This window comes from Hemiscyllium ocellatum, chromosome 17 (genome assembly GCF_020745735.1).
Source record: "Hemiscyllium ocellatum isolate sHemOce1 chromosome 17, sHemOce1.pat.X.cur, whole genome shotgun sequence".
NCBI classification, from domain to species: domain Eukaryota; kingdom Metazoa; phylum Chordata; class Chondrichthyes; order Orectolobiformes; family Hemiscylliidae; genus Hemiscyllium; species Hemiscyllium ocellatum.
In genome coordinates this window covers 22,977,769-22,999,899 of record NC_083417.1, presented here as the reverse complement: position 1 = coordinate 22,999,899, position 22,131 = coordinate 22,977,769, and the positions used below count along the sequence as shown (strand labels likewise).

At 36.2% G+C, this 22,131-nt stretch overlaps 1 protein-coding gene across 1 annotated transcript in view; it reads right to left on the bottom strand.

The window, feature by feature from the left end:
* Window positions 1–9,157: 9,157 nt before the first annotated feature.
* Window positions 9,158–22,131, bottom strand: part of mphosph6 (M-phase phosphoprotein 6) — a 47,051-nt gene continuing 34,077 nt past the window's right edge. The window contains exons 3-5 of the mRNA XM_060837614.1: window positions 16,677–16,767; window positions 13,647–13,744; window positions 9,158–10,202 (exon numbers count right to left, since the gene is read on the bottom strand). Coding sequence (XP_060693597.1) covers window positions 10,067–10,202; window positions 13,647–13,744; window positions 16,677–16,767 — 325 coding nt within the window. The 3' untranslated portion in view covers window positions 9,158–10,066. The remainder of the gene's footprint in view (window positions 10,203–13,646; window positions 13,745–16,676; window positions 16,768–22,131) is intronic.

The following is a 22,131-nucleotide window of genomic DNA, read 5'->3' as shown; positions in this document are numbered from 1 at the left end:
ATCTTGATACATTTCATTGTTTGTATTATAATTGTATTACTGTTAGAATGTGTTTATGTCATAACATACAACAGTAAATTCATCTCTTTTTGATTAGCATTGAATGAGTTACCACTAACTACTTAACTGGAAAACTCAACTTAAAAGTGACAGAGAAGGCATCTCAAAACTTCCCCCTGAAATAAACTGTAAACTGTGACTTCTTTCATGGTGAAAGACCTCACTGAGAGCCTAATTGCTCCCCTTATTTGGGCAGCAAGCCCACTTTCTGGCCATCAATTGTCCAATTTGGGGGAAAGCCCTGCTGGGGTGACTGTTTTCACACATTATAGGTCTCTGATCAAAATTTCCACCTCAACATTGGGTTCCAATGGAAAAGACATAGCCCTGGCCCTGTTCTCAAGTCTGGAACTGTGATACTAAATAAAAGGCCTCTGGGTGGCACAGTAACCTTGCAAGACAGGTCCACTTTTCACCTTAACTCTTAAAAAAATATCTCACATCCACTGGTAACACTCTGATCAAGAACTGAGTGTGAGCAGCATATTAATACCTCAGAGAAAAAACAAAGTCCAATGGTAAAGGTAACATATCTTATCTGATTTAATAAAACTATATACATTAAGTTAGTTTTCTTAACTAGTTACAATTGCTTTCTTTTGATCATGCACATTTAATTTTCCACTACAGTCATTTTTCATATTTATTTGAAAATTGTTAGAATAAAGTGGCCAATCATTGAAAAAAATACCATACCAGTGTTTGATGTGTCAAATATGTAGTTGGTTAATCTACTTTAAAAATGTGACATTGTTAAAATTTATTGCAGCTTCACAACATTTTTTAAAAACTGTTCACATATCTATTTGCCTTAAGGAACTCTGAAGGAAATTTTATTTTCACCTTTTCCCTGTCAATTCTTTCTTTTCCCAGTTTTTCTCCTAAAAGAAATATCATATTGCTGGGGTATGGTAGCATTTTTAAAGAGTTGCCCTACAGTGGTTAGTTACACTACCACCATCCCATGCCACGCCATTTCCCACAGCCTGGATGTGTTATCAGCGATTTAACATTTGGTGCAGTGTAAAACAATCCTGTTTCTGACAAGCCTCTAAATACTTCCAGAATTAATGATAAGAACTTCCCTCTTTCCAATTTAGGGATTGCATCCAACTACAGAACCACATCTTATCAATAAACTCAGCAAGGAACAAATACTAGTTGGGAATTTTTTAAAAAATTCATTCACAAGATGTGAACATCACCAGCAGGCTAATATTTATTGCCCATTTCTAACTGTCCTTGCAAATGTGGTGTTGAATTGCTTTCTTCAACTATTGTGGTCTCTGCAAAGTAGGTTTTCTCAGTGTTGTAAAGAATGGAGTTGCAGGAATTTGACACAGTGACAAAGAAGGAACAGTGATATATTTCAAAATTAGGATGGTCTGTGATTCGTGGGTGTTCCTGTGCCGAAAGTACTTATCTTTCTAGTTGTGGTGGTTATGGATTTAGGTGGTGCAATTGAAGACATATATCTTGTATATTGTACACACTGCACCCTGCATGCAATTGTGGTAGAGGAAATGAACAGAATAACCTTGTGCTGGATCTTGAGCTTTGTTGGAGCTGCACACATCTAAGCAAAAAGGGGAGAAATCCACCACACTTGTGACTTGAGTACTGAAAATCGAAGACTTTTGAAGAATCTGCTGGCAAATTATTTGCTGCGGAATTTTCAGCCTTTAATATGCTCTTACAGCTATATTTTTTGTGTAGTAGTCCGGTTAAGTCTTTTCCTTTGAATGCTTCAATTCCTCAGCAGTTTACCCAACTGAATGATTGCAGAATTTGGAGAAATAATTTGAAATTGAGAGAGACAATAAGGAAGAATAAGAGGCGCAGTCATGAATGTTCTCACATATAGCAGAACATAACATTTATCACAGATGCAGAAAATTTGCTTAAGGAGATACCAACTTTAGATTCTAGGTCCCCCCCCAAAAAATCGGCTAAATGTTAAGTGATCCTATTCAGGAAAAACAGACTAATAGATTTTGAAAAAAGTCTGAGCAGCAAAAATATAATAAACTTACAAAATCAATTTTATGAGATGACTAAAATGCAATTCATCGGGATTTACAACAACCAACTCTTCCAAATCCAATTTTGACTTGAAAGCTTTCTGCATATTTTGCTTTATTCCTATTATCAGTTGAAAATATGAGTATAAATAAGATTCTACAATGGCAGCGTAGAAGTTTAGATATAGTTGCAAAGTTATCAGTCAATAAACAAATGACAAACATGATAGAATCAGATCAACAAAACATTGAATTCCAAATAAGGATAACTGTCAGATTTAATCTACTGCTTTTCAGACTTACTGATATCCATCAACATCTAAATAAAGAGCTGTTTGCTCTATCTAGACTTGACAAGACACTTCAAAATATACACTGGCAAATTAAAAGCACTTCAATATTCAATGAATGTTAATAAAATCATAGTTATAACATTTGGCAAAAAACGAAGTGTACTATCAATCAGAGAATGTGTAACAGGATATGTACTTGTTTAAATCAGTACAACATTGTGACAAAACTTTTAGCATATCTTCATGGTGCTTCTATGCTTCATTCACTTGAACTATGAAGACATCTAACAGTTTAAGTACACACTGTATGTTTTCAGATTTACATGTGGTTAGAGGAAATACTTTGAACTTGAGAGTCATTGCATGTCAGTGATGGTGACAGTAAAGCAAGTAATTTGAAGTGATGAATCATGAATATCACACAAGAATTGTGGCAAAATTTTCAGACCTCAGTGACTTCTGCAGTACAAGTAACAGTTCACCAAATAAATCTGGTGTCAACATTGCATTAAGTTTGTATTTCAAATTAAATACCTCTAATCATATCTGATTACATTACCTTTTTGAAAGAAATGTGAATGAAACTGCATTTTAAGTGTACACACTGTTGGTATCTGTTATATTCTAATTACAAAACTATACTTTTTCAACAATTTCATTTTAACAAGATCTTAACAAAATGTAAACACAGTCAAGCTATTGTGAAACAATAACCTTGTTAAAATTTCTGTTGCCTTCAGTCACAATACAACCTATCTGCAAAAAAAAACTAACTGAAACCAATCTCTTACCTCTTAATATAATTCTTTTCTTTATGTCTGCAACAAACAAAAATGCATTATGAAGAATTGCAGGATATGATTTCTCTTTCGATGTAAACCATGACTCATTCTCAACTTCATTTGTGACTGAGCAGGCTACCTCAGCTCATTAACAATTAATAGCACTGACTTTCCATAACACATTCCATGTAAACACAAATAGATTGTCAAGTAAGATCTCAAATAAACCAGTGATTGGGTGGCACATTGCATTGGAAAACTGCAAGGATATGAATTTAATCCAGACCGATGGGGAATTCTCCTCGCTCTGTCATGTTACATGACATATGCATGCAACATATTTCTGTTTGATTTTAATGTGTGGACAATCAAATCAGCAAGATATGAAATTAAGAAAAAAAGACATAAGGAAGAATTTAAAATATAATTAGGTATGGTCATTTGTCCACCATCAGCTCATGATTTAATTTTTACCCCCTTGTTTCAATCTCAAGACTCCACTAGTGCATCTAGCAATCAATTAAAATGAACAATTAAAAGTATTGTGTGAATAAAGTTAATTTCATTCACTGAGTTTATGAAAGAAGCTCTTTTCAAACAACATTTTTGGATCTGTTTCAGGATGGAGCATAATGATTAGGGATAGATGGGAGGCGTGATTTTGTTACTGGACAAGTAACCTAGCCTCAAAACTGGTGGTCTGCGGTCACAGGTTGAAATCTCACCAATGATTGTTGAAAATGTGTTGCTGGTTAAAGCACAGCAGGTCAGGCAGCATCCAAGGAATAGGAAATTTGACGTTTCGGGCATAAGCCCTTCATCAGGAATGATTCCTGATGAAGGGCTTATGCCCGAAACATCGAATTTCCTGTTCCTTGGATGCTGCCTGACCTGCTGTGCTTTAACCAGCAACACATTTTCAACTGTGATCTCCAGCATCTGCAGACCTCATTTTTTACCCTGAAATCTCACCAAGGCAACTAGTGGCATTTAAAATACGTGATAACATCTGAAACTGTAAACTAATCCCAGTAACAGCGACCATAAAATTATCATAGGTGGGGGTAAAACTGCACTCATGCCCTCTCAGGAAAAAAATATGCTATCCTTACCTGCTACATGGGAGTCGAAAACTGTCAAGGTGGTTGACTCTTAAATGCCTCTGAAATGGTCATTAAGAGTGGGTAACAAATGCTGTCCTTCGCATCAAAAACCAGTCAGAATCATAGAATTTTACAGGACAGAAGGAAGTTATTCAATCCATTGTGTCTGTACCAGCACTTGAAAGAGCTCCCTAGCTTGTCCCATTCCCTTGTCCTAACTCAGTAGCTCTATATTCAGTATGCCAGGAGTTTGTTTTTAAATGGTGGGACTTTAAAGATATTTTAAAATGTAACTCTTAGATAAAGAGGATATTTACAAATAAACTAGTTGAATAAAAGACAATATAAGTAGATCACCTGTAATAGTTATAATTAGACAGACATGATCTAAGTCCTGAGGCACTTATATTTATTCTCAACCAGGTTACTGGAGATTAAGCTTCTAAATCCCCAATGATTTTGGATACAATATGGTACTCAATTAGCTCACCATTCTTTATTCTCAAGAATCACAGCTTAAACTAAGACAATTTTTTCAAAATTGTTATGTGAAATTAGTCTTGGCTCCATTCTTCAAAAGTGGAAGCGGTGTATAAATTGCTTATGATTCAGCATCAAACTGGTGTCACATGGATGGCAGGTATGAAAAGCATTGATTTTCATATTGATGTAAATTGAAGGTCATCTTCCAAATTTGATGTTGAGGCAGCCTTGAGGAAGTATAAGGTTTTGGTGCTTTAAGTAGAGCATGATTCCCAAAAATGAAACAAACTTGCATTCTCCACTGTTTATATTTAAACATGAAACAGTTAAATGCATATCTCATTTCGCTGCCACGGAAGGTTACGTCCACATATGAAAGAACATATATTTTATATAATATATATATATTTAATACCATTATATTGCCCAAACTTCAGTCAGTGATTTACTATTATGTGGAACAAACATTCTACACTCAGCCAACTCTACAGTGTGAAGAATGATTTGTCAACCTATTTTTAGTTGTACTGACAGAGATGGAACATTGCATACAATATCTGGAAAACACTTGGGCATTTACTGTATAAAATCAAAGCATCTTTAGCTTCTACTGTTTTAATCTGAAAACTAGCACTGGAGTGTCAATGTATATTATGTAGTACAAGGCTTGAATCAAAAAACAAATGCCTCACAGGTAGAAGTGCTACAAAGTCGTACTGATATCCTCTGAACGGAAGTTCACTCCATAAGTAAACTATGCATCAACAGATAATGACAAATGCATTTCAAAAATACAAAGAATTTAACACTAGCCCTCTTAAATTTAAGCCCTAAATTCAGCTTGTTTTGTTAGTAAACTCCCAGTTGTCCTTTAAATATTTGAAATGTTGACAGTAAAATCAATGAAATCTTTATTACGTTTACAATGCCAAATTGTTACTTGAAGTTTCCTAAGAGTTGCAGTGCTGCTAATATTCAGATATGGGTTTATGATTACTGTATCACCAAGTAATGATACTGAGCACAATGCAGCATGAATAGAGCAATATTGCCATATTTATGATTCACAGATCTTGGAGCTGTAATTTTCCTGCTCAAAAATAATTTTCTTGTATGCTTTTGCATGTTTTGTCTGTACTGGGAAATAACAGTCTTATCTGTAGAATATCCAATGATCAGTAGTTAATTTTGCAGTTTGCTATTTTTTATTAAAACAAAGAACAGTGAATGCTGAAAATCGGAAATAAAATCAGAAATAGAAATAGCTGGAAAAACTCAGCAGGTTTGGTAGCATGTAAGGAAAGAAAACAGAGTTAATGCTTACAAATTCTGAACAAAGGTCACCGGACATGAACCATAAACTCTGAAAATACCCAGCTTTGGCAGCATCTGGAGAAAGAAACAAAGGTAACAATTCAAGTCAATGACCTTTTATCAGAATTCTGTTTCTCTACAGATGCTACCTGGCACACTTAATATTTCCAACACCTTTCATTTTTAAATGAGCAAGATCTTCTATTTGACTTAAAATTTATTAAGCAAATATACTTGTGTAAAAGTTAACATTTTTGAGACCAATTCTTTTTAATAAAGGGTAAGATCACATCCACATGTAAAACACATCCACCTGCCAGAACTAATATGGCAAAAAGAATCCTTAAGGAAGTAGGGGAAATGGCCTTCACATGAGCTGTTTATTATTTCTCTCAAGTGTAACTTTTTAAATGAATAACAAGATGAGGTTTTTTTTTAAACTGATCATAGAGCTTGTATTTGGTTCTGAAAATCTTGGGCTTTGATTCTAAAATGTTAGTCGATTTTGACTGGCATGAGCATGTTTGGTATGTTTTAAAAGCCAGTGAGTGCATTGTTTCAACAGAGAGCTATGGTGAAGCTAAAACAAACAATGGCTATAGTCAGAGTCGGAAAGTGTGGCACTGGAAAAGCACAGCAGACAGCATTCAAGGAACAGAAGAATCGGTGTTTTGGGCGTAAGCTCTTCATCACGAACGATGCCCGAAATGCTGATTCTCCTGCTCTTCGGATGCTGTCTGAGCTGCTGTGCTTTTCCAGTCCCATGCTTTTTGACTATGATCTTCAGCATCTGCAGTCCTCACTTTCTCCCAATGGTTATAGTCAAAGTCACAGACGTTTGTACCGATTAAAGCAGCATAAGAATTAATAAATGAAAAGAAAAAGTACCTTCGGAGGTATGTACATTGCTGGTATTGAATGAATTATGTAGAGAAATTTGACAGTGTCTTGAAAAATATGATTTGTGCAGGGATTCTGAAACTGGGGATTTTTAGCCTTTTTTTAAAAATGATATTTTTTCAAACTCTGTTCTCATCAAGATGAGATTATCAATGCTGGGAGTTTCAAGTATCAAACATCAGCACAAAGTGGTTCCAACTGTTGCAAGATTAGAATCAGGAACAGCTTCCCTGTTGTGTCCATACAGACCTAATCACCAGTCTATGAAAAGCATCCCAAGTTCTACCAGTGGAACATTTTAATTTCTGATGTCAGATAACTGTTGGTGCAAATTAGCAAGTATAGATTTGTGCTGGAGGCCAAAACCTAATTTGAACTGGATTCAGAGTGCCAGCACAGAAAACTTCACTCCACAGGTCTGGGCAAGATATCAACCAAGGCCCCAGGTGCAAAACACTTCTGTTTGATCTTCCTTTTCTGGATTTTAGTAGTCTTTTATATATAAAATAAAACATTTTAAATAAAGCACATGTCAAACATGAAACGTGTCTGGCTTATTACATTCACACAAAAAAAACATTGACCACCATTTTTCAATGGCCTCTAGTCACCATTTTCTGTCAAGTTATCTGTGGTTACTTGGTTAAATTTAGAAAAGTTGGGAAAGCAACCAATTTTGAATCATCTATCCATGAAATCATAATTTTCATTTTACCCCCAACAATTTCAGTCAAAAATAAGCAATTGCTAGTAAAGAATCTAATGATTCACTTCATTGTAAAAATTCTTCTAGTGACCAAGTTGCTAAGGCTGTCAACTGACACAGGCTGAAAAGATAAACACAAAAATATAACAGGAGAGACAACCACCTAGTGATAACGTAACTGGCATCTGGTGGAATTTCAATTCAGTAAGCTTTAAATCTACATCTATGGCAACGTGACAACTATCATCACAACCCATCCAGCTCAGGAGTATCTTATAGGGAATGAAATACTACCTGGTTTAGCTTACGTGTGACCCCAGTAACCCAGCATTTGATTCTTAACTGCTTTCTGAAATGATCTAACAAGACAATCATTCAGGAAACTGGGGATAGGCAACCACTGCTGGTCCTGCCAGCATCATCCACATCCCATGAAAGAATAAAGTTTGAAAAATGTTTTTTAAAAAAAACCTTTAAACATACCAAAGTTACATCCAAAATTCAAGCAGCAAGTTTCTCTCTTTCCTTTTCCGACAACCTGGCCTTGAGGCACCAGGATTTGGCTACATAAATGGGGTTTGATTTCATCCACTGGACTTTCACTCACTTTTTTGGCCAATATGCAAACATGACTTGAGCAAGCAACTGCATGTTACCATAGTCTACTTGATCAGATTTTAGATTAGATTAGATTACTTAGAGTGTGGAAACAGGCCCTTCAGTCCACACCGACCCGCCGAAGTGCAACCCACCCAGACCCATTCCCCTACATTTACCCCTTCACCTAACATTACGGGCAATTTAGCATGGCCAATTCACCTACCCTGCACATTTTTGGACTGTGGGAGGAAACCGGAGCACCCAGAGGAAACCCACGCAGACACGGGGAGAATGTGCAAACATTCAGTCGCCTGATGTGGGAATTAAACTCGGGTCAACATGATCTAAAACCACATTTCCTGTGACATAATTCAAATACTGATGTGCACACAGACTTATTCATTTTTTCATGTGTTAGCAATTGATGCTTCTTTTGCTGCTGTTCCAGTGGGATAATAATTTCATTTTATTAATGTGCGTATTCATTGGAAGAGTAGAATGATATTGCTGGTAACAATATGCAAAACTGACATACTTCTCCATACCTCTGAGACTATTATTTAATTTGATGACCTAAGGATATAATTAGATCAAAATGCATTTTGCAATCTAGGTGTCAAGCCATATTATTCTGCGGTTTTATGTGGGGCTGCAATTAGATTCATCTTCTGCCAAAAGGAATAAAAAAATGTATATATTGGAATTTTTAAAAAATAATCATTACTCCTACACATGAGAATGTTTTAGAAAAGACTTTTGGTTTGCTAGGATAGAATTTCATTTCAAATCTAATAATATTGGCTTTACTTTTATTTTTTGTTCATGGAAGTCTCTTCTAAATCTACATTATAACTTCAGAATCAATAATACTTACAAAGTGTTCAGACTTTGTCTAATAAAGGATTTAAAAAATTCTGAATGCTAAAAATATATCTAAAAATAAGATCAGATTTTCTTTAATTTCTAAATTAAGGTCAGGGCAAAAGGCAATTAATTACATACTATCCAGCATTTTGTGTAAATGATGCAAATACAGCCACTGTTTCAAACCAGCTTATATCCACAGATTTGCTGTGAACAAAACTGTAATCTGGTAAAAAAATGAATCTCTGTCGGGCAAAGAGTTAGAGGAAATTCACAACCTCTCCTTTGATACAGAAAAGCAGACTAATGAGTATAAATTGTATACATCAAGTCTCAGGAACATTTGGAACAATTCAGTGTATGGAGAGTGCTGCATAAAAACTTTAACATCTTTGTATTCAAATCACTGACATTCTTTTATGCTTCCTAATGCACATGGGAAAAAAGATCCTTGACAGGTGCAGGATAAGATAATCTGCTCCACTACAAAGACAATATTTATACTTGCAGCACATTAAGATATTACAAATATATTACCAGCACAAGAAACAATGGGAAGAAAATTGCTATATTGGTTCTTATAGCTGTAAAACATAAATATATTAAGTTTGCACCACCATATACTTAATATGATTCTGTCCTAGGATAACCTTTTTCTTCAAGACAACTTTGAGCACAATTGAGCTGAATGTTACTTGTGCATATAACATATTGCTGAAATGTATTCAAGAATGATCAGTATTTGTTTAATACAACAAAACAGTAGAATCTGTTTATCTTCACAAAACATTTTCATTACAGCAAATTGTAATACTTTCTAATTTTAGTATGCAAAAGATCACATTTCCATAATTACAATAAACATCCAGTTGCTGCACAGTTTCAGATAGGAAGTTCATTGCCTTATGAAGGAAAATATTTAAAGACACACGTGTGTTATTTATTCCTGAGGCTTAATGAACGTCTTCTTGCATTTACCACCTCTGGTGCTAGCTTCTGTTTCTTCAGATTGAATAGCTGATCGATCTCTCTTTTTGGTAAACTTCCTTTTTATGGTTCCCACTAAGCTTTCATATCTGAAGAAGAAAAGGTTTAATAATGCTTCACTGAATGCAGTTTGTTATGTTAGCTGTTGCACATTATTCAAAATGTAGAACTAATACTTCACAATATTACCAACTTTTGATAAGAGGGTTTATGGAGGGAGATGTTAAGAAAGACCAGAGCAATTATTAAAAGGAATACATGTTGAGTCGAGGGAGTTTGAATAATCAACAATCAAAAGTGTCCCAGAAGATGGTCAAAGCAATGAAAGGTGAAAAGATCTCTCAGTGAACAATGTAGGATAAGACAGAAGATGACGAGAGGAAAATCAATATTTTCAAGGAGTTTGGATCAAGGTGAAAATCTAAAAGAAACAGTATGACAGGCCAAAGTACAACTTGTGAATAAAGACAGGACAAATGACTGGGCAGAATAGATGATTCAAACTTAGGTGGATGGTAAAGCTTCAGTAAAGGGCAAGGTGTTTCCACATCTAAACTATGTTTTCAAAGTCTAAATAACAATGTGATCATCCCCAAGAAAGTTGCAGCTTGTAGGTGGGTGGTGGGTTAGTGCCCAACAAGTGCACAAGACAAAATGGTTGATAAGATTGGAGTACTGTGCTTGGCTTAAGAAACAAACAAAAGGTATTTTATATAACATTGACAGTGACAAGGGTAGCTTTGAGCGTGTTCAAGGAGGACCAAATCATGAGATGGGTCAAGACCATGGAGGGAATGGATTAATAACAGGCTGCATTCAGGAACAGTATAGGTAAAGAAGTGTAGATGGGAGAAAGAAAAGCTAATATGACTAAATTACACTAAGGAAGAAAGAGGGACAGCTAATGAGAAAAAAATAGAATGGAATCAAGTCTTAACTGGTAATCAACATATGCAATAAATCAACAGGGAAGGTTCAAATTGCAGAGCTGTTGTGATTACAAACAGGTCAGAAAGGAAAGCTTTGACTAAGTTAAAGTTGAGAATCAGTGATGAATGAATTTTTAGATTAAGTAAAATCAATTTGAAAAGCCTTGCACTTAGATAGCATTTTTCAGGAGCACAGGACATTCAAAGTAATGGAGTACTTTTGAAGTGCAGTCACGGTTGTAATGTGGGAAAAAGACTTAGGGCAGTGGCTTAAATGAAGACAAGGGAAACACAAGCACAACATTAAATTTACATTTCAACCAAACTACTTACTGTAAATTGCGATATACAAGTTGACCTGATGTATATAACAACCACATTTGTCCTCTCCAAAAATCATATTTTTGCATTTCGAAGTATACTGCCAGGATTGGAGGGTTTAAGCTATAAGGAGAGGCTGAATAGTTTGGGGTTGTATTCCCAGGAGCATCAGAGGGTGACCTTATAGAGATTTATCAAATAATGAGGGAGATAGATTGGGTTAATAACCAAGGTCTTTATTCCAGGGTGGGGGATTGGGGGAGGGTGGGGGGTGGGGCAAAACTAGCAGATGCAGGTTTAAGGTGACAGGGGAAAGATTTAAAAGGGACCTAAGGGGCAACACTTTCATGCAGAGGGTGGTGAAGGTATGAAAATGAGCTGTCAGAGAAGGTGGGTACAATTACAACATTTAAAAGGCAAGTGGGTGGGTACACGAAGAGAAAGGGTTTAACAGAGATATGGGTCAAATGCTGACAACTGGGACTACATCAGTTTAGGATATCTGGTCGGCATGGATAAGTTGAACCCCAAGGGTCTGTTCCATGCTTTATAACTCTATGCCTGTGTATACTTGGTATGGAAATCAGCCCCTTTTTCAATCACATTACACTTGAATTAGTTGTTAGCCTCAATTTCCCACCCTGCTTTATGCCTTATAATCGATCAAGGGATCAAGCAATATAAGCATATAAGTGAATATGCATAATCGTTAATAACACACACATTCTTCACAGGTGACATTTCAAAGTAGTGATCATCCAAAAATCATACCAGCAGTTTACTTTTACACTTTGTATAAGTTGACCTGTGGTTTACGAAGGTTTATCAAGGCTTCAAAGGTTAACTTGCATAATGCCATCTCCATAATTATAAACAATCACTGGGCAACATTTCAAAACTTGAAACTTTAATTATTTAAAGAAAATACAATAGAGAAGTCAGGATAGATGATGCATTGGAGGTGTAGCATGTGAAAACTGTACCAACCCAATTCAGGGGAGAATGGCGAAGTGCAGTCAGATACCACAGAAAGCAAGCAGAAAACCAAAAACAGTTGGCAGAAAGTGCCAACTTCACAAAAAAACCATACCCAGCTGTGAAATGGAGTTTGGTCTGGGTAAAAGCAGATTTCTTTTCAACAACCAACAAAGCAGCAATAGCTGAGAACCCAGCATTATATGGCTTGCCTCAGTAAAACTGATACAGCTGCAATATACTTGATTCATAAAATTATGAAAAAATTATCATAGATAATGCAACTTTCACACTTGTGCAATAACCATTTGTTGCTGCGCATCATACTTTGTCAGACAAGCTTCTGAAACTCAGAGGAGTCTTCGAGTGAAAGGAGTGATCAGTCTTTCAAGAATAAAGATTATTGGACAGATGACTAATAACCTCTCAATATCTTAGTGTTGTCGTACTCAGGGATTCAAAAGCTCACAAGTACAACAAAAATATTCAAATGAAGGTTAAGGCAGTTATTAACAACAATGTTGCATCCATGACTCAATTATTGTATGCAGTATGATTAACATTCTAAGGTAGCTATTCTATAAATAAGTACTGTATAATGATATTTTGTGTCACTACAGACATCTGATGATAGTAGTGGAATGTGTTGCCATTACAAGAGTTAAAACCATATAGTGCTCTATCACAATTATCTAAACTTTAAAAAAACTTTTGTCTTTAATAGTTTTGATTGTAGCTGTTAAAGTAGTAAAGCTGTTCAAGCATCATGAAGAAATGACTATACAGAAATAACCAATCTGTTCCTCATGATTTTTTTAAAAAAGGAGACTGAAGAAAGCATCTTAGAGATTGCTGATTCAATGTTTTGTGGCATTTGTTGGTTGGAATAGATAATGGTGGGCTGAAGGGCCTATTCCTGAGCTGTATTACTTGTCTCACAGCATCCACTTATTTTCTGTAGTGGTACTATTTAACATTAGAATGATTGCACCAAAAAATCTATTCATGGTCATCTTTTCTTTGAAGTTGAGATCACTTATTCTAGTTGTATTTGATGATTCACCAATCCTGTTTTGTTTAAACTCGAGCATTATTTTCATGGTTTATGATTATCATAGAAAAAGGCCACTTCCAAAATGACACACTGCAACACCACAAAAGCCGCTGTGATCACAACGCTCACATTTTACCTTAAAATATGCACTGCGTTTTCAACTTCAATGTATTAAATATCTGTTATATTCTGAGTCAAACAGATAAATGCAGCTAATATGTAGAATCACATTCCTTTGAGATACAACAGCTTACCTCCTAGCCATTTCTACATCGGAAACATCTACCTCCATCTTAACATCTTCATCAGGCTCTTCATTTTCATTCTGGGAATACATCTGTGCAACTAGTTTCTGGAATAAATGCAATTTTTATCTGTTACTCTACTAAGTTGATATTGTGTGTGAATGTGATGACATTAGATTGTTTGAAAAATATTTTATAAATTTGTGCTATGATTCACTTTCCAAATGCAAAATAGTAAGACACTTAGCTGTTAAGATTTCTAATTTGCTGGCAAATATAAGACATTAAAAATAATTGGACTTTTAACGTTTGATCTTAGGAACATGCAGCACTGTTAACATTTTGTAAATAATCAAAATTGCCCAAAGTGCCCTTCAGATGGCATTAACAATTATCTACAAAAACTGAAGTCATGTTGACCAGATGGGGCATTCTGGAAATCAGGAGTGAACCAGCTGTGTTTTTAAAATGAACAGCAGCTGGATCTCACATTACTAGGTTTATTGAATTCAATCTAAGCTTCAAAAGTGGCCATGTTGGGACCTCAATACCTGACCTCTGGGTGTCCAGTTGATTATCTCTGCAGTATGGCTTCAGTTTATATTGGCTTCTACATTTTATCACAGCTACAAATCTTCCACTTTTATCACTTAATAAAGAAGTCCAGATTTATATATAAATACAACATTAGTCAAAAAAGAGTTTGGCAAAAATTTGTATTTAAAACACTTCTTTTAATTGAAAAGACGCCATTGGTTAATATCTCCCTTTTCCAGTATTTTATCCTCACTGCTTAAATTATAGATCCCTTTTTCAATAAGTGAGCCATAGTGATTTCAACTTGCAGCAAAATCATCTGCCATAATTTCAGACTTTCATCTGGAACATAAGAAAATAAGAAATAGGAACAGGAGTAGGCCATCTGGCCCATCGAGCCTGTTCTATCATTCAATAAGATCATGGCTGATATTTTTATGGAGTCAGCTCCATTTACCCACCTGCTCACCATAACCCTTAATTCCTTTAACTGTTCAAAAATCTGATATATTTTTGCCTTAAAAGTATGAGGTAGTCTCAACCAACCAGGCAGGGAATTCCATTTGGATGAAAAAGTTTCTCCGCAAGTCAGTTCTAAATCTTTTGCCCCTTATTTTGAAGCTATGCCCCCTAGTTCTATATCTATTCCCTTCATAATTTTATGTTTTGATAAGAATCCCCCCATATTCTACTAAATTCCAATGAACATAGTCCCAGTCTACTCAATCTTTCCACAGAAGCCAACCTTCTCAACTCTGGAATCAACCTAGTAAACCTCCTCCGGACGCCTCCAGTACCAGCACATCCTTTCTGAAATAAGACGACCTTGGATGTCAACTTCTTCAGACTGCCTTAAGTCTTGCCATTCTGCAGGACTCATCAGCTTCAAACCACTGCTTACTGATAAGATTCTAATACCCCTTCACAGAACATCTTCCCTTGCTAACCTACCAAATGTACCTGCTGCAACTTTTACCAAAAACATACTACCCTTTGTTCAAAAAAAATCTCCTTCCATTCCAAATTCTTAGCCATACATGTGTTCATTCAAAAATGATCTAGGTCTCCTGGTTAGCACAGGAGGCCATTCAGACTATCACGTGCGGCACGGTGGCTCAGTGGCTAGCACTGCTGCTTCAACGCTAGGGACCCAGGTTCGATTCCCACCTTGGGCAACTGTCTGTGTGCAGTTTGCACATTCTCCCTGTGTCTGCGTGGATTTCTTCCAGATGCTTCAGTTTCCTCCCACAATCCAAAAATGTGCAGGTCAGATGAATTGACCATGCGAAATTGCCCATCATGTTAGGTGCATGAGTCAGGGGTAAATATATGGTAGGGGAATGGGTCTGAGTAGGTTACTCTTCAGAGGCTTGGGGTTGACTTATTGGGCCGAAGGGCCTATTTCCAGCCTGTAGGGAATCTAATCCAATATGCGTGCCGATTCTTTGAATGAGTTAATTAGTCCAAATGTCCTGTCCTCACCCAATTACCATCAAAACTTATTGTTATATGCATATCCTTTTACTTTCAATTTATTATGGATTCAGCTTACAACATCATTGCTATTGTACATACTGCATCCTAATATTTTTTGTTAAAAAAGGTCTCCTCTCATTCATTACCGTGATTATCATATATTTATGCTCTAATGCTGCTTCATTCGCTAATGGAGAAATACTGTTTTACCAATTAACCTAATCAAATCTATCATAATTTCAATGATCACTTTCAGATTCACAACCTATTTTGTCTCTTCACACAATTATAGCCTCTAACTTCATCTAAACGTATCTTCAGCAATACTCCCTGGTCCTGGATGGTTTTAAAAATACGATGCTCAAAACAATGTTATAACTGCATCCTAAGTTTCATACTTCATGTTCCAATTTCATTCCAATCAATAGTTTTTGTAGGTTTAGCAAGGCATAAACGTTAGTCTTTGCTGCCATCCCCCACCGCGCCCCACCCCCCCATCAAAATCTCGTCATCCTCGAAGTTCAATGTTCCCTGCATAACTCATCTTAGATACAGTTCGACCGTTTCACAAATCATTTTCTGCATCCAACTTGTCTCTCTATTCCCAAATCATCCCAAAGTAATAGCGAATTATACAAAAATTCAACATAGCACTGAAAATATTTGTGCATAGAGTTGCACTTGCTGATTTTAATTGCCTAATCTACTCTACACAAAGGATATGAATGTTTCCAAACAAAATAGTTCCAACAAGATTGAGGAATCATCCTTCACTAACAAGCCCTCCAGTTCTATCTGAACAATTTGATGCAGCAGGACAAAATTTTAAATGTTGACTTTAAAAAATTCCAGCACATTGCATACAGCAATGTGTGTTTCATAACAATCCCCACAACTTTATAACATTAAAACATGTAATTTATAGAAGTTCATTGTGTTCAATTGGATGGAAGTGCTGATAAATTCCTTCACCAAAAAGCCAATGGCGAACAAGACATAAATGCAGATTTCCTATAAAGAACATACCTCTATCTCTGGATTAAAACCTTTAAAGGACATCCGGCCAAACAACATTTCTTCACAAGGCACAAAGCTCTTTTCTTCAATAATGTGACTCCTGAAACACATTAACAATTTAGCAGAATTAGCTATTGAAGAAAACATTTCAGAGTTTGGAAAATACTAGATTATTTAATGGACAGAAGTCAAAGGTAACTGTGCTGATTTATACCATGGCAAGTTTGCTGAAAAATTACACATTGGCTTTGCACAAAAAAAAGTGCGTAACACTTAACATTTAAATTCCAAATCTGAGGTTCTTACAGCTTGGTTGGATAACAGTGGGGTAGCAGGGTGTATGAGCTAATGACAATGGCACCATGTTGTAGGAAGCTATTCACTTGAGGGGATCAAAAAGTAGAATAATTGTAATAGAGGTCAATGTAGTGAGGGGATTGACACTGTAGTAAACAGCAAGAGCCTAGGTGATTGTGCTGCCAGTTCAGTATCAGGGTTCAGGACATTTGCTCAGGATTTAAAACTAATTTAGTGGGTGTCAAGGATACATCACGTGTGCTCCACATAGATACAAGAGACATAGGCAATTCAAGGAATGATGCTCTGAATAGTTTGAGTAACTAGGCACCATAATAAAAAGGACAATTTCAAAAGATAATAATCTTGGGACTAACACCAAATTGGTAAAGTGCAAATAAGACTGGTGTGGAGTGATTTGGCTCTAATTCGTGTGGTATTGGCACTGGTACTGGGGTAAGTGACATCTTTACCATTGAGTCAATCGATACCTGAACCTTGCTGGTCTAGTGTTCTAGTGAACCAGATAACTAGGAAAACAGAGATGACTTAAAGCTAAAAAGTGTGATAACGCTTAAATTTGTCAAGATATTGTAAATCAAAGAGTAGCCAGCATGATAAGAAGGAATAGACAGTACAATTCTAACATTAAATCAACAGATAAGGTTACAGGTTACAAAAATGCAATACTGATAGCTCTGTATTTGAATGCAGTATTTGAAACTAAACAGATGAATTGATAACAAACATATCTGATAGTCATTACAGAGAAATGCCTCAGACTGACAAGGATTATGACTTGGGTACTTAAGCGTAAAGACACATTCAGGAAGGAAGGAAAGCGAGGAAATAAAATGGGGCTGATAACTAATGATATGAAAACAAGAGACAAGGAATACTCGAAGTAAGAAAGGACATTGCCAATTCTTGGCAGTGTTGCACAGTCTCCTTAACTGTTACCATACAGTAAGATGGGGAAAGTAAGGACTGCAGATGCTGGAGATCAGAGCTGAAAAATGTGTTGCTGGAAAAGCGCAGCAGGTCAGACAGCATCAAAGGAGCAGGAGAATCGAAGTTTCGGGCATAAGCCTGAAGATTCTTGAAGAAGGGCTTATTCCCAAAACGTCGATTCTCCTGCTCCTTTGATGCTGCCTGACCTGCTGCGCTTTTCCAGCAACACATTTTTCAGCCCATACAGTAAGATGGCATATAAAAGAAACAATAATAGGAACTCTCCAGAAAAACTATATGATAGGGGTCTTTTATTCTACATATAAACTCGAAAAATCAGATTAGTACACATAACTTAAATGAGAGTTCAGAGGATGATTAAAACAGTGTATCTGGATCCAAACAGACAGCGGGTTACATTAGATCAGGAATTGTACAATGAGATGAGATGAATGAAAGATCACACAATGAAAGCACTTTTAGACAGCAGTGATCATAACATATTGAATTTAACACTCAGCTTGAGGGAGAAAAGAGTGGGTCCAAAACTAATATTGTAACCTTAAATAAGGGCAATTATTAGGGCATAAAAGGAGAACAAGCTGAAGTAGATTAGGATTGGTCAATAGAGATGTAGTTACAACATGTAAATAGATATTCAAATAGATACATTCCTTAGATTTTAAAAAATTACCAAATTAAGTCTGTACCATCAAATTTAAATATACCACCACTTACACTTTAAATCGCTGAGTTCCTACATTGTTAAATGAAATAACTGAAACAAAACAAATTTGAAAAAATAAAATGAAATTACATTCTATAAGACTGTTGAGAGTCACAAGGGCCCACCTAATGGCAGAAGTCAGTCAATGCAGCTAAATGTTCAGGGCCTACCTACACTGACTGCCAACCGCAATTAAATAGCCCCCAGGGCTTCAGTTCATATTAAGAAGAGAATCAAAAGCCCAGCAGTAGAAGTAGCAGTGAAGGGAAGACTGTTCCTACTTAGAGATTTCAGATCAATGTCTAGAATGTGGCGGTGGTGGATAGCAAGACCCAGGTGAGAGCAAGACAGCAGGAAGTGATGTCTGGATGTAGCCAATTGGGAGACAAGGCTGTAAAACAAGGCCAGGGTGATACAGAAAAAAAAGATGAGGCAAAAGTGCTTGCCCAAGCCCAGAACAAAGAGGAAAGGGTATTTGGAATGTAGGAAGTGCAGTAGAGGCCTTTGATTTAGCGTATATACACTGGTGTATAGGTCGAGTTTTGAAGACATTTTTAGGCTGAAATTGGGAGTTGACACAATGATATATGCAAGGTATCGTTGAAGGGGATGAAATTCATGCTTGGCATAAGCCAAAAAATGGACAAACAAGAGCCAGATTTCAATATAAAATAATAAACAACAAAAGGAAAAAGAACTATGGCCATTATTAAATATTTACCTACAAAATAACTGTCTCCATTCTGCTTGCGATGGTAAAGCGGTACTGTCATACCGTATTCCAATTACCAGTACCGTAAAGTGCATGTAGGTATACACATATGTACAAACACTAATAGGCATACCAGCAGGTGGTCAGGCCATCTACTGGGGGTATTTGTACAACACACAAATCATGAAGAAAAGCAGAGGAGTAAAAACAAAAAATGTTTCATTGTATTTTAAAAGACCGCATGAAACTGTTAACAATATACAATAAACACTTTACGTCAAAAACTGATATTCACAGCAAAAAACTCTTCTCACCGTCTATCACAAATATTATGGGATAGCTACTTAAAACAAAAGTTACAGGGACATGCAAAAGAATCCTTCAAATTCACTGTCCTCGTCAGTTGCACCACTGAATAATTTATTTCAGTTATCTGGGTAAAGTGTATCATTGTATGGATCAGCTTCATCTGCACTCTCAAGGGGATCATCAGTTGATTTGTCATCACTTCCATCTGACCATAAAAAGCCATCCTTCGTACCAGCTAAAGTACTAGAAATTGCACATTTTTTTTTAAGGTTTTCACAATAATTTCAGTTTTCATCTCTTTCCAAGACTCAACAATCCACTCACATACAGTTGCAAGTAATGGAACATGCATGTTGCCACCCTTTGTGAAGCCTTTTTATTTCCCCTTCTTGTATCCAAGTGTCCCATTTGTTCCGTACTAAGTCCTTGAAAGGTTTATTGATGTCAAAATCCAGTGGCTGCACCATGCTCATAAGGCCTCCAAGAATCATTGCAATGTTAATATTGTTAGCGCGAAGTTCACTGATAACACTTTTCACTCTGTGATCTGAACATATCCCAAACCAGTAAAGTTTTTACCTTTCTAAGTCCTGCTTGTAAATTCCAGACCTCCCTAATCCAAGTTTTGCTGCCAACTTCATCCATCCACCCTTTTTCACGGACAAGGATAACGATGCCTTTCGTAAATTTCTATTTGGGCAGAGTTTTCTGCTTAAAAATCACCATGGACTTTAACTTTGTTCCATCGGTCATACACTGTGGTTCTTGGTTGTATCAACTCCTTTCATGGCCAGTAATCTTAACCAAAACTGTTTTTGTTCCAATCTGGTTCACAGTTCTGTTCCCTGGCACATCAAACTTCATGGGAGTTTCATCCATATTGCAAATGCATGTCAGACTGTACTAGTTTTTCTTCCAACTTCTGATCACAAAGCAATGGAACTCAATTAATGATTAAGTTCTGCTAGTAGATGTTGGACAATCTTGGTTTTCTGTCTAAGCATTAAATCTACCTTTTCATAAACCTACTGCACCATTCACAGTACTGGCTTTGAAATCACTGAATCATCTTTTATCGCTTCATTTGTGGCACATATTCTGATACATTGTCAAGTCACTATGCTTCCGTTCTGACGACTCTGAATTACCCAGTTAGCAATATTTTCTTCTAGGTGTAGCCACTAGTTCAGCTTTCCTCGGTTGGCATACTTTGGTTTTGGCATAGCCTTTAATTGTGTGGCTTTTTTCTTACAATCTCGGACAAGTTTTTCCAGAAACACAGAACTCCCTTGCAGCTATGTTCTTCTCTGTGACTTCAATAACTTTTAGTTTAAACTGTGCTTCATGATGCCATTTTGTCAGAAACATTTGGGGAGTTTTACAGCAAGTTCAAGGACAACTATACGCGACACTAACTTCTAAGAAACTGACGCAACAGCGGGAAGACGGCTGATGTCGAGGGCTGCTATAAAGATCCGTAGATATTTGCATACACAAGTCAAATATAGTATGTAAATATTATATAATACACGCACTGTGTGCGTGTGCATGTATATACTATCAACATTCAATTTAACAATTTGAAAATCACATGGCACAAACATATACTGGTGCGCGTAACGTGATGACAAAAGGTATGGAATCAAAAATGTATATTTGAATCAAAAATGTGCAAATCATGCCCTTTAAGGCTGCATATATGGTCAGGAAGAAATCCTTGGAAAACTAGGGTCAACTTATACATTAGGTTTATGAAAAATACCAGATTTTTTGGCCAAAAACAAGGGATCAACTATAACACAAGGTCAACCTATACACAAATATATATGGTATGTTGACAATGGTTGTCAACAAAGCATTCAAACAATGTTAAACCAAAAGATGTGAAACAAAAATGTCAGCAAATTACATTACAATGAAATAACATAAAACAAAGGAATGTTAAATGAAGACAACACTTTGTTGAGACAATAATTAAACTCAGTAAATAATTTCAAACACATTGAGAAGGAAGTTATGATGCTACTTTTAATAACTGAAATTCAGAATTTGGGTGTGGTGGCATTAACTTTTACATAATAATTTGGTGGACATGCCAGCAGGTAATTGAAAAGAGAAAAAGTGGACCAATAATATGAAATACAGCCAATTTCACTAGATGAATTTACACAGGACATTTTACCCAACAGAGAGGTGAACTCAGGCAAAGATAAAATTAGTTTGGTTTCAAAAAAAAAAGAGAGGCTTTTGAATGAAATTAAACTGAAAAAGTGATCTCAACAGAGACCTTCAAACAACAAAACTAGAGTTTGGAAAGACTGGTCTTTGATTATGAAGCAGAAGATGATAAGTACAACTAGTAATGCTCAGTTGAATGTGTGAAGCTCAGTATCAGCAGGAGAGATTGGGACAGGGTTGGCATTTCCGTGTATAAAACTTAATTCTCTCCAAGTGCCAATGTAGACAAA